General features: G+C 51.0%; 1 protein-coding gene across 1 annotated transcript in view; it reads left to right on the top strand.

Moving 5' to 3' along the window:
- The window catches only part of LOC147081782 (NACHT, LRR and PYD domains-containing protein 3-like), a 106,319-nt gene extending 92,896 nt beyond the window's left edge, over positions 1-13,423 (top strand). The window contains exons 4-8 of the mRNA XM_085980676.1: positions 10,178-10,264; positions 10,406-10,576; positions 10,718-10,888; positions 11,030-11,197; positions 11,370-13,423. Coding sequence (XP_085836802.1) covers positions 10,178-10,264; positions 10,406-10,576; positions 10,718-10,888; positions 11,030-11,197; positions 11,370-11,457 — 685 coding nt within the window. The 3' untranslated portion in view covers positions 11,458-13,423. The remainder of the gene's footprint in view (positions 1-10,177; positions 10,265-10,405; positions 10,577-10,717; positions 10,889-11,029; positions 11,198-11,369) is intronic.
- Positions 13,424-13,728: the final 305 nt, after the last annotated feature.

Here is a 13,728-nt window from a genome sequence, read left to right as displayed (position 1 = left end):
GGGAAGGCAGAGTGATGGGGATGTGATAATATAGCGAGAGATGGGTGGAGGTGCAGGGTAAGTTGGTGAGAGTAAGGATGTTCAGGAGTAGGGTGGGGAAGGCAGAGTGATGGGGATGTGATAATATAGAGAGAGATGGGTGGAGGTGCAGGGTAAGTTGGTGAGAGTAAGGATGTTCAGGAGTAGGGTGGGGAAGGCAGAGTGATGGGGATGTGATAATATAGAGAGAGATGGGTGGAGGTGCAGGGTAAGTTGGTGAGAGTAAGGATGTTCAGGAGTAGGGTGGGGAAGGCAGAGTGATGGGGATGTGATAATATAGAGAGAGATGGGTGGAGGTGCAGGGTAAGTTGGTGAGAGTAAGGATGTTCAGGAGTAGGGTGGGGAAGGCAGAGTGATGGGGATGTGATAATATAGAGAGAGATGGGTGGAGGTGCAGGGTAAGTTGGTGAGAGTAAGGATGTTCAGGAGTAGGGTGGGGAAGGCAGAGTGATGAGGATGTGATAATATAGAGAGAGATGGGTGGAGGTGCAGGGTAAGTTGGTGAGAGTAAGGATGTTCAGGAGTAGGGTGGGGAAGGCAGAGTGATGGGGATGTGATAATATAGAGAGAGATGGGTGGAGGTGCAGGGTAAGTTGGTGAGAGTAAGGATGTTCAGGAGTAGGGTGGGGAAGGCAGAGTGATGGGGATGTGATAATATAGAGAGAGATGGGTGGAGGTGCAGGGTAAGTTGGTGAGAGTAAGGATGTTCAGGAGTAGGGTGGGGAAGGCAGAGTGATGGGGATGTGATAATATAGAGAGAGATGGGTGGAGGTGCAGGGTAAGTTGGTGAGAGTAAGGATGTTCAGGAGTAGGGTGGGGAAGGCAGAGTGATGGGGATGTGATAATATAGAGAGAGATGGGTGGAGGTGCAGGGTAAGTTGGTGAGAGTAAGGATGTTCAGGAGTAGGGTGGGGAAGGCAGAGTGATGGGGATGTGATAACATAGAGAGAGATGGGTGGAGGTGCAGGGTAAGTTGGTGAGAGTAAGGATGTTCAGGAGTAGGGTGGGGAAGGCAGAGTGATGGGGATGTGATAATATAGAGAGAGATGGGTGGAGGTGCAGGGTAAGTTGGTGAGAGTAAGGATGTTCAGGAGTAGGGTGGGGAAGGCAGAGTGATGGGGATGTGATAATATAGAGAGAGATGGGTGGAGGTGCAGGGTAAGTTGGTGAGAGTAAGGATGTTCAGGAGTAGGGTGGGGAAGGCAGAGTGATGGGGATGTGATAATATAGACAGAGATGGGTGGAGGTGCAGGGGAAGTTGGTGAGAGTAAGGATGTTCAGGAGTAGGGTGGGGAAGGCAGAGTGATGGGGATGTGATAATATAGAGAGAGATGGGTGGAGGTGCAGGGTAAGTTGGTGAGAGTAAGGATGTTCAGGAGTAGGGTGGGGAAGGCAGAGTGATGGGGATGTGATAATATAGAGAGAGATGGGTGGAGGTGCAGGGTAAGTTGGTGAGAGTAAGGATGTTCAGGAGTAGGGTGGGGAAGGCAGAGTGATGGGGATGTGATAATATAGAGAGAGATGGGTGGAGGTGCAGGGTAAGTTGGTGAGAGTAAGGATGTTCAGGAGTAGGGTGGGGAAGGCAGAGTGATGGGGATGTGATAATATAGAGAGAGATGGGTGGAGGTGCAGGGTAAGTTGGTGAGAGTAAGGATGTTCAGGAGTAGGGTGGGGAAGGCAGAGTGATGGGGATGTGATAATATAGAGAGAGATGGGGGGAGGTGCAGGGTAAGTTGGTGAGAGTAAGGATGTTCAGGAGTAGGGTGGGGAAGGCAGAGTGATGGGGATGTGATAATATAGAGAGAGATGGGGGGAGGTGCGGGGTAAGTTGGTGAGAGTAAGGATGTTCAGGAGTAGGGTGGGGAAGGGAGAGTGATGGGGATGTGATAATATAGAGAGAGATGGGTGGAGGTGCAGGGTAAGTGGGTGAGAGTAAGGATGTTCAGGAGTGGGGTGGGGAAGGCAGAGTGATGGGGATGTGATAATATAGAGAGAGATGGGTGGAGGTGCAGGGTAAGTTGGTGAGAGTAAGGATGTTCAGGAGTAGGGTGGGGAAGGCAGAGTGATGGGGATGTGATAATATAGAGAGAGATGGGTGGAGGTGCAGGGTAAGTTGGTGAGAGTAAGGATGTTCAGGAGTAGGGTGGGGAAGGCAGAGTGATGGGGATGTGATAATATAGAGAGAGATGGGGGGAGGTGCAGGGTAAGTTGGTGAGAGTAAGGATGTTCAGGAGTAGGGTGGGGAAGGCAGAGTGATGGGGATGTGATAATATAGAGAGAGATGGGTGGAGGTGCAGGGTAAGTTGGTGAGAGTAAGGATGTTCAGGAGTAGGGTGGGGAAGGCAGAGTGATGGGGATGTGATAATATAGAGAGAGATGGGTGGAGGTGCAGGGTAAGTTGGTGAGAGTAAGGATGTTCAGGAGTAGGGTGGGGAAGGCAGAGTGATGGGGATGTGATAATATAGAGAGAGATGGGTGGAGGTGCAGGGTAAGTTGGTGAGAGTAAGGATGTTCAGGATTAGGGTGGGGAAGGCAGGGTGATGGGGATGTGATAATATAGAGAGAGATGGGGGGAGGTGCAGGGTAAGTTGGTGAGAGTAAGGATGTTCAGGAGTAGGGTGGGGAAGGCAGAGTGATGGGGGTGTGATAATATAGAGAGAGATGGGTGGAGGTGCAGGGTAAGTTGGTGAGAGTAAGGATGTTCAGGAGTAGGGTGGGGAAGGCAGGGTGATGGGGATGTGATAATATAGAGAGAGATGGGTGGAGGCGCAGGGTAAGTTGGTGAGAGTAAGGATGTTCAGGAGTAGGGTGGGGAAGGCAGAGTGATGGGGATGTGATAATATAGAGAGAGATGGGGGGAGGTGCAGGGTAAGTTGGTGAGAGTAAGGATGTTCAGGAGTAGGGTGGGGAAGGCAGAGTGATGGGGATGTGATAATATAGAGAGAGATGGGTGGAGGTGCAGGGTAAGTTGGTGAGAGTAAGGATGTTCAGGAGTAGGGTGGGGAAGGCAGAGTGATGGGGATGTGATAATATAGAGAGAGATGGGGGGAGGTGCGGGGTAAGTTGGTGAGAGTAAGGATGTTCAGGAGTAGGGTGAGGAAGGCAGAGTGATGGGGATGTGATAATATAGAGAGAGATGGGTGGAGGTGCAGGGTAAGTTGGTGAGAGTAAGGATGTTCAGGAGTAGGGTGGGGAAGGCAGAGTGATGGGGATGTGATAATATAGAGAGAGATGGGTGGAGGTGCAAGGTAAGTTGGTGAGAGTAAGGATGTTCAGGAGTAGGGTGGGGAAGGCAGAGTGATGGGGATGTGATAATATAGAGAGAGATGGGGGGAGGTGCAGGGTAAGTTGGTGAGAGTAAGGATGTTCAGGAGTAGGGTGGGGAAGGCAGAGTGATGGGGATGTGATAATATAGAGAGAGATGGGTGGAGGTACAAGGTAAGTTGGTGAGAGTAAGGATGTTCAGGAGTAGGGTGGGGAAGGCAGAGTGATGGGGATGTGATAATATAGAGAGAGATGGGTGGAGGTGCAGGGTAAGTTGGTGAGAGTAAGGATGTTCAGGAGTAGGGTGGGGAAGGCAGAGTGATGGGGATGTGATAATATAGAGAGAGATGGGTGGAGGTGCAGGGTAAGTTGGTGAGAGTAAGGATGTTCAGGAGTAGGGTGGGGAAGGCAGAGTGATGGGGATGTGATAATATAGAGAGAGATGGGTGGAGGTGCAGGGTAAGTTGGTGAGAGTAAGGATGTTCAGGAGTAGGGTGGGGAAGGCAGAGTGATGGGGATGTGATAATATAGAGAGAGATGGGGGGAGGTGCGGGGTAAGTTGGTGAGAGTAAGGATGTTCAGGAGTAGGGTGAGGAAGGCAGAGTGATGGGGATGTGATAATATAGAGAGAGATGGGTGGAGATGCAAGGTAAGTTGGTGAGAGTAAGGATGTTCAGGAGTAGGGTGGGGAAGGCAGAGTGATGGGGATGTGATAATATAGAGAGAGATGGGTGGAGGTGCAGGGTAAGTTGGTGAGAGTAAGGATGTTCAGGAGTAGGGTGGGGAAGGCAGAGTGATGGGGATGTGATAATATAGAGAGAGATGGGTGGAGGTGCAGGGTAAGTTGGTGAGAGTAAGGATGTTCAGGAGTAGGGTGGGGAAGGCAGAGTGATGGGGATGTGATAATATAGAGAGAGATGGGTGGAGGTACAAGGTAAGTTGGTGAGAGTAAGGATGTTCAGGAGTAGGGTGGGGAAGGCAGAGTGATGGGGATGTGATAATATAGAGAGAGATGGGTGGAGGTGCAGGGTAAGTTGGTGAGAGTAAGGATGTTCAGGAGTAGGGTGGGGAAGGCAGAGTGATGGGGATGTGATAATATAGAGAGAGATGGGTGGAGGTGCAGGGTAAGTTGGTGAGAGTAAGGATGTTCAGGAGTAGGGTGGGGAAGGCAGGGTGATGGGGATGTGATAATATAGAGAGAGATGGGTGGAGGTGCAGGGTAAGTTGGTGAGAGTAAGGATGTTCAGGAGTAGGGTGGGGAAGGCAGAGTGATGGGGATGTGATAATATAGAGAGAGATGGGTGGAGGTGCAGGGTAAGTTGGTGAGAGTAAGGATGTTCAGGAGTAGGGTGGGGAAGGCAGAGTGATGGGGATGTGATAATATAGAGAGAGATGGGTGGAGGTGCAGGGTAAGTTGGTGAGAGTAAGGATGTTCAGGAGTAGGGTGGGGAAGGCAGAGTGATGGGGATGTGATAATATAGAGAGAGATGGGTGGAGGTGCAGGGTAAGTTGGTGAGAGTAAGGATGTTCAGGAGTAGGGTGGGGAAGGCAGAGTGATGGGGATGTGATAATATAGAGAGAGATGGGTGGAGGTGCAGGGTAAGTTGGTGAGAGTAAGGATGTTCAGGAGTAGGGTGGGGAAGGCAGAGTGATGGGGATGTGATAATATAGAGAGAGATGGGTGGAGGTGCAGGGTAAGTTGGTGAGAGTAAGGATGTTCAGGAGTAGGGTGGGGAAGGCAGAGTGATGGGGATGTGATAATATAGAGAGAGATGGGGGGAGGTGCGGGGTAAGTTGGTGAGAGTAAGGATGTTCAGGAGTAGGGTGAGGAAGGCAGAGTGATGGGGATGTGATAATATAGAGAGAGATGGGTGGAGATGCAAGGTAAGTTGGTGAGAGTAAGGATGTTCAGGAGTAGGGTGGGGAAGGCAGAGTGATGGGGATGTGATAATATAGAGAGAGATGGGTGGAGGTGCAGGGTAAGTTGGTGAGAGTAAGGATGTTCAGGAGTAGGGTGGGGAAGGCAGAGTGATGGGGATGTGATAATATAGAGAGAGATGGGTGGAGGTGCAGGGTAAGTTGGTGAGAGTAAGGATGTTCAGGAGTAGGGTGGGGAAGGCAGAGTGATGGGGATGTGATAATATAGAGAGAGATGGGTGGAGGTGCAGGGTAAGTTGGTGAGAGTAAGGATGTTCAGGAGTAGGGTGGGGAAGGCAGAGTGATGGGGATGTGATAATATAGAGAGAGATGGGTGGAGGTGCAGGGTAAGTTGGTGAGAGTAAGGATGTTCAGGAGTAGGGTGGGGAAGGCAGAGTGATGGGGATGTGATAATATAGAGAGAGATGGGTGGAGGTGCAGGGTAAGTTGGTGAGAGTAAGGATGTTCAGGAGTAGGGTGGGGAAGGCAGAGTGATGGGGATGTGATAATATAGAGAGAGATGGGTGGAGGTGCAGGGTAAGTTGGTGAGAGTAAGGATGTTCAGGAGTAGGGTGGGGAAGGCAGAGTGATGGGGATGTGATAATATAGAGAGAGATGGGTGGAGGTGCAGGGTAAGTTGGTGAGAGTAAGGATGTTCAGGAGTAGGGTGGGGAAGGCAGAGTGATGGGGATGTGATAATATAGAGAGAGATGGGTGGAGGTGCAGGGTAAGTTGGTGAGAGTAAGGATGTTCAGGAGTAGGGTGGGGAAGGCAGAGTGATGGGGATGTGATAATATAGAGAGAGATGGGGGGAGGTGCAGGGTAAGTTGGTGAGAGTAAGGATGTTCAGGAGTAGGGTGGGGAAGGCAGAGTGATGGGGATGTGATAATATAGAGAGAGATGGGTGGAGGTGCAGGGTAAGTTGGTGAGAGTAAGGATGTTCAGGAGTAGGGTGGGGAAGGCAGAGTGATGGGGATGTGATAATATAGAGAGAGATGGGTGGAGGTGCAGGGTAAGTTGGTGAGAGTAAGGATGTTGAGGAGTAGGGTGGGGAAGGCAGAGTGATGGGGATGTGATAATATAGAGAGAGATGGGTGGAGGTGCAGGGTAAGTTGGTGAGAGTAAGGATGTTCAGGAGTAGGGTGGGGAAGGCAGAGTGATGGGGATGTGATAATATAGAGAGAGATGGGTGGAGGTGCAGGGTAAGTTGGTGAGAGTAAGGATGTTCAGGAGTAGGGTGGGGAAGGCAGAGTGATGGGGATGTGATAATATAGAGAGAGATGGGTGGAGGTGCAGGGTAAGTTGGTGAGAGTAAGGGTGTTCAGGAGTAGGGTGGGGAAGGCAGAGTGATGGGGATGTGATAATATAGAGAGAGATGGGTGGAGGATACAGGGTAAGTTGGTGAGAGTAAGGATGTTCAGGAGTAGGGTGGGGAAGGCAGAGTGATGGGGATGTGATAATATAGAGAGAGATGGGTGGAGGTGCAGGGTAAGTTGGTGAGAGTAAGGATGTTCAGGAGTAGGGTGGGGAAGGCAGAGTGATGGGGATGTGATAATATAGAGAGAGATGGGTGGAGGTGCAGGGTAAGTTGGTGAGAGTAAGGATGTTCAGGAGTAGGGTGGGGAAGGCAGAGTGATGGGGATGTGATAATATAGAGAGAGATGGGTGGAGGTGCAGGGTAAGTTGGTGAGAGTAAGGATGTTCAGGAGTAGGGTGGGGAAGGCAGAGTGATGGGGATGTGATAATATAGAGAGAGATGGGGGGAGGTGCAGGGTAAGTTGGTGAGAGTAAGGATGTTCAGGAGTAGGGTGGGGAAGGCAGAGTGATGGGGATGTGATAATATAGAGAGAGATGGGTGGAGGTGCAGGGTAAGTTGGTGAGAGTAAGGGTGTTCAGGAGTAGGGTGGGGAAGGCAGAGTGATGGGGATGTGATAATATAGAGAGAGATGGGTGGAGGTGCAGGGTAAGTTGGTGAGAGTAAGGATGTTCAGGAGTAGGGTGGGGAAGGCAGAGTGATGGGGATGTGATAATATAGAGAGAGATGGGTGGAGGTGCAGGGTAAGTTGGTGAGAGTAAGGATGTTCAGGAGTAGGGTGGGGAAGGCAGAGTGATGGGGATGTGATAATATAGAGAGAGATGGGTGGAGGTGCAGGGTAAGTTGGTGAGAGTAAGGATGTTGAGGAGTAGGGTGGGGAAGGCAGAGTGATGGGGATGTGATAATATAGAGAGAGATGGGTGGAGGTGCAGGGTAAGTTGGTGAGAGTAAGGATGTTCAGGAGTAGGGTGGGGAAGGCAGAGTGATGGGGATGTGATAATATAGAGAGAGATGGGTGGAGGTGCAGGGTAAGTTGGTGAGAGTAAGGATGTTCAGGAGTAGGGTGGGGAAGGCAGAGTGATGGGGATGTGATAATATAGAGAGAGATGGGTGGAGGTGCAGGGTAAGTTGGTGAGAGTAAGGATGTTCAGGAGTAGGGTGGGGAAGGCAGAGTGATGGGGATGTGATAATATAGAGAGAGATGGGTGGAGGTGCAGGGTAAGTTGGTGAGAGTAAGGATGTTCAGGAGTAGGGTGGGGAAGGCAGAGTGATGGGGATGTGATAATATAGAGAGAGATGGGTGGAGGTGCAGGGTAAGTTGGTGAGAGTAAGGATGTTCAGGAGTAGGGTGGGGAAGGCAGAGTGATGGGGATGTGATAATATAGAGAGAGATGGGTGGAGGTGCAGGGTAAGTTGGTGAGAGTAAGGATGTTCAGGAGTAGGGTGGGGAAGGCAGAGTGATGGGGATGTGATAATATAGAGAGAGATGGGTGGAGGTGCAGGGTAAGTTGGTGAGAGTAAGGATGTTCAGGAGTAGGGTGGGGAAGGCAGAGTGATGGGGATGTGATAATATAGAGAGAGATGGGTGGAGGTGCAGGGTAAGTTGGTGAGAGTAAGGATGTTCAGGAGTAGGGTGGGGAAGGCAGAGTGATGGGGATGTGATAATATAGAGAGAGATGGGTGGAGGTGCAGGGTAAGTTGGTGAGAGTAAGGATGTTCAGGAGTAGGGTGGGGAAGGCAGAGTGATGGGGATGTGATAATATAGAGAGAGATGGGTGGAGGTGCAGGGTAAGTTGGTGAGAGTAAGGATGTTCAGGAGTAGGGTGGGGAAGGCAGAGTGATGGGGATGTGATAATATAGAGAGAGATGGGTGGAGGTGCAGGGTAAGTTGGTGAGAGTAAGGATGTTCAGGAGTAGGGTGGGGAAGGCAGAGTGATGGGGATGTGATAATATAGAGAGAGATGGGTGGAGGTGCAGGGTAAGTTGGTGAGAGTAAGGATGTTCAGGAGTAGGGTGGGGAAGGCAGAGTGATGGGGATGTGATAATATAGAGAGAGATGGGTGGAGGTGCAGGGTAAGTTGGTGAGAGTAAGGATGTTCAGGAGTAGGGTGGGGAAGGCAGAGTGATGGGGATGTGATAATATAGAGAGAGATGGGTGGAGGTGCAGTGTAAGTTGGTGAGAGTAAGCATGTTCAGGAGTAGGGTGGGGAAGGCAGAGTGATGGGGATGTGATAATATAGAGAGAGATGGGTGGAGGTGCAGGGTAAGTTGGTGAGAGTAAGGGTGTTCAGGAGTAGGGTGGGGAAGGCAGAGTGATGGGGATGTGATAATATAGAGAGAGATGGGTGGAGGATACAGGGTAAGTTGGTGAGAGTAAGGATGTTCAGGAGTAGGGTGGGGAAGGCAGAGTGATGGGGATGTGATAATATAGAGAGAGATGGGTGGAGGTGCAGGGTAAGTTGGTGAGAGTAAGGATGTTCAGGAGTAGGGTGGGGAAGGCAGAGTGATGGGGATGTGATAATATAGAGAGAGATGGGTGGAGGATACAGGGTAAGTTGGTGAGAGTAAGGATGTTCAGGAGTAGGGTGGGGAAGGCAGAGTGATGGGGATGTGATGAGAGGCACAGCCGGATGAGGTTAAGTGAGGCTTTGCAGTAACGTTTTGTGATCTACTGAGATCATTGAAAGGTTTGTGTCACTGCAGGCTGGTCCTCCCGATGACATCCCTTCTTGAGCCCCACGGTGCAATGTGCACCCAGGCTGTGTTGGTGTCTTCCGCCCCTTGGAAGAGACGAGAACCTCCCTGCGGGCTGTGGCTCCCTCCATAATCATATAGAGGGAGTTCTGGGAGAGCCTGGGTGCAGCCGAGCTCCTCTGTGCTGATGTCAGTGTTTGTAAAACCTCAATACTGTAGAACACAGAGCACAATGGGCAAAGTCAATGTGTGTCATCAAACCCGCTTCCCCCAATTCCCCAGAGTGAGGCCGCGACCCCCGACACCGGACACACCCGACCCGCCCCCGACCCTCCACCGACCTCAACCGACCCTCCACCGACCCCCGACCCTCCGCCGGCCCCACCCGATCCTCCGCCGACCCCGGCCCCGCCCGACCCTCCGGCGACCTGACCCGGCCCTGCCCGACCCTCCGCCGGCCCGACCCTCCGCCCGACCCTGCCCCGGGCCCCGCCCGACCCTCTGCCGACCCTCCGCCAGCCCCGCCCGACCCTCCGCTGTCCCCGGCCTGGCCCCGCCCAACCCCGGCCCTGCCCGACCCTCCGCCGGCCCGACCCTCCGCCCGACCCTGCCCCGGGCCCCGCCCAACCCTCTGCCGACCCTCCGCCGGCCCCGCCTGACCCTGCCCCAGCCCGGCCCCGCCCGACCCTCTGCCGGCCCCGAAACTCCCAACCCTCCCCCGACCCCGGCCGCACCCTACACCAACCCCACCCTGACCCCCGCCCGACCCTCCACCGGCCCCCGCCCGACCCTCCACCAGCCCCAGCCCCGCCGACCGTTGCCGACGGGGAAAAGCGGGTTATTAATTTCCTGAAGTACTTTCAGTGATTGCTGTAATATCCCAGAGAGAAAAGTATATCAGATCCGGACTTTGATTCAGTTTGTTTCTCTCTCTCTGTTTGTTTTTAGTCTGAATGGCATTCAATTGGGAGATTCAGGAGTGAAACTACTGTCTGTGGCTCTGAGGAACCCGGACTGTATAATACAGAGACTGGAGTAAGTACCAGACTGTGTGAGATTGTGTTTATAATAACTGGATGTCTGACACTGAACATTATTATTAGTATCAGTAATAGTGTTATTAATAAACACTGGGGATTTACTCTGATTCCTGTTATTTCTCTCTCTGATCCCCAGGCTGGGTGGTGTCGGTCTCACAGATTCTTGTGCTGAGGATCTCGCCTCCGCTCTCAGTACAAACCGCTCACTGACGGATCTGGACCTGAGTTATAATAATCTGGGAGATTCAGGAGTGAAACTAGTGTCTGTGGCTCTGAGGAACCCGGACTGTAAAATACAGAGACTGTGGTAAGTACCAGACTGTGTGAGATTGTGTTTATAATAACTGGATGTCTGACACTGGACATTATTATTAGTATCAGTAATAGTGTTATTAATAAACTCTGGGGATTGACTCTGATTCCTGTTATTTCTCTCTCTGATCCCCAGGCTATGGTCTGTCGGTCTCACAGATTCTTGTGCCGAGGATCTCGCCTCCGCTCTCAGTACAAACCGCTCACTGACGGATCTGAGCCTGAGTCATAATAAACTGGGAGATTCAGGAGTGAAACGACTGTCTGTGGCTCTGAGGAACCCGGACTGTAAAATACAGAGACTGCAGTAAGTACCAGACTGTGTGAGATTGTGTTTATAATAACTGGATGTCTGACACTGAACATTATTATCAGTATCAGTAATAGTGTTATTAATAAACTCTGGGGATTGACTCTGATTCCTGTTATTTCTCTCTCTGATCCCCAGTCTACGGGATGTCGGTCTCACAGATTCTTGTACCGAGGATCTCGCCTCCGCTCTCAGTACAAACCGCTCACTGAGGGATCTGGACCTGGGATCAAACTCCTTCACAGACCGATCTGTCCCCGCTCTCCGCCGCCTCATACTGACCTGCCGGAGTCTGGAGCAGATCATGTGAGTGTTTGTGTTAATGTTTAATGTAATAAATAAAATATCAATGGGATTCAGTCACTTTTCTGGGTAATATTTGTCTGTAATTATTATTGAAATATTACCCCCAGTCTCGCGGTTATTTACACTGTTGTTCAATCTGTTTATTTCCTGTTTAATCTTTAATCTGTTTCAGGCTGGGGTGGAATCAGTTCAGTTCATCCAGAAAAAAACAGCTGGAGTTACTGCGGGGAACAAGACCCGGACTGAGTGTGGAAGTGTGAACAGTCCAAGTGATGACCTCACTGCTCCCATTGTGTGAACAGTCCAAGTGATGACGTCACTGCTCCCATTGTGTGACCATTCCAAGTGATGACCTCACTGCTCCCATTGTGTGAACAGTCCAAGTGATGACCTCACTGCTCCCATTGTGTGACCATTCCAAGTGATGACCTCACTGCTCCCATTGTGTGACCATTCCAAGTGATGACCTCACTGCTCCCATTGTGTGACCATTCCAAGTGATGACCTCACTGCTCCCATTGTGTGACCATTCCAAGTGATGACCTCACTGCTCCCATTGTGTGACCATTCCAAGTGATGACGTCACTGCTCCCATTGTGTGACCATTCCAAGTGATGACCTCACTGCTCCCATTGTGTGACCATTCCAAGTGATGACCTCACTGCTCCCATTGTGTGACCATTCCAAGTGATGATGTCACTGCTCCCATTGTGTGACCATTCCAAGTGATGACCTCACTGCTCCCATTGTGTGACCATTCCAAGTGATGACCTCACTGCTCCCATTGTGTGACCGTTCCAAGTGATGATGTCACTGCTCCCATTGTGTGACCATTCCAAGTGATGACCTCACTGCTCCCATTGTGTGACCATTCCAAGTGATGACCTCACTGCTCCCATTGTGTGACCATTCCAAGTGATGACCTCACTGCTCCCATTGTGTGACCATTCCAAGTGATGACCTCACTGCTCTCATTGTGTGACCATTCCAAGTGATGACCTCACTGCTCCCATTGTGTGACCATTCCAAGTGATGACCTCACTGCTCCCATTGTGTGACCATTCCAAGTGATGACCTCACTGCTCCCATTGTGTGAACAGTCCAAGTGATGACCTCACTGCTCCCATTGTGTGACCATTCCAAATGATGACCTCACTGCTCCCATTGTGTGACCATTCCAAGTGATGACCTCACTGCTCCCATTGTGTGACCATTCCAAGTGATGACCTCACTGCTCCCATTGTGTGACCATTCCAAGTGATGACCTCACTGCTCCCATTGTGTGACCATTCCAAGTGATGACGTCACTGCTCCCATTGTGTGACCATTCCAAGTGATGACCTCACTGCTCCCATTGTGTGACCATTCCAAGTGATGACCTCACTGCTCCCATTGTGTGACCATTCCAAGTGATGACCTCACTGCTCTCATTGTGTGACCATTCCAAGTGATGACCTCACTGCTCCCATTGTGTGAACAGTCCAAGTGATGACCTCACTGCTCCCATTGTGTGACCATTCCAAGTGATGACCTCACTGCTCCCATTGTGTGACCATTCCAAGTGATGACCTCACTGCTCCCATTGTGTGACCATTCCAAGTGATGACCTCACTGCTCCCATTGTGTGACCATGCCAAGTGATGACCTCACTGCTCCCATTGTGTGACCATTCCAAGTGATGACCTCACTGCTCCCATTGTGTGAACAGTCCAAGTGATGACCTCACTGCTCCCATTGTGTGAACAGTCCAAGTGATGACCTCACTGCTCCCATTGTGTGAACAGTCCAAGTGATGACCTCACTGCTCCCATTGTGTGACCATTCCAAGTGATGACCTCACTGCTCCCATTGTGTGAACAGTCCAAGTGATGACCTCACTGCTCCCATTGTGTGACCATTCCAAGTGATGACCTCACTGCTCCCATTGTGTGACCATTCCAAGTGATTGTGGTAAACCACTTTTATCGTTCACTTTCGTTACACTATAGTTATCACTGTTATATCGTTACTCTATGGTCATCACTGTTCACACTGTTGTATCACTATACGAGGTCGCCTCTTGTCACGCTGATATACCTGGGCTGACCACTGCTGACTCCGCCCATGACTCCACCTACCTGCCCAGGTATAAAGGTAGTCGACTGGCTGGCATTCCTCCTTGTTGGATCCGATCACCCACGAGGGTGGGCTCTGTTATTTAGCCAATAAAAACCTATCGTTACTTTCCTAACTCGTCGCTTTTCATTGGATGAATTGATAGGTATATCAATTTTATTGGCTAAATTTTAAAATGTCGTTCCCTGAGCAGCAAAGTGAGCAGTCAAACGACCAGCCAGACGCCGAGCTACAACAGCCACAGCAGCCGGCCTGGCTGCGAGCCCTCAGACCACCGTACCTGGATCTAAACCCACTGGCTGCAAACTCAGCCCTCGACTTCGAACACTGGCTGAGCTGTTTCGAGTCCTACCTGGGAGAATCCGGCGTGCCTCAGAGATCCAAGCTAAGAGTTCTGACCGCCCAAGTGAGCCCTA

Source organism: Somniosus microcephalus, unplaced genomic scaffold, assembly GCF_052327205.1.
Source record: "Somniosus microcephalus isolate GS21.2 unplaced genomic scaffold, FLI_Smic_1.0 scaffold380, whole genome shotgun sequence".
Lineage (NCBI taxonomy): Eukaryota > Metazoa > Chordata > Chondrichthyes > Squaliformes > Somniosidae > Somniosus > Somniosus microcephalus.
Note: the sequence above shows the minus strand (reverse complement) of the source record. Positions and strands in the feature narration are given on the sequence as shown.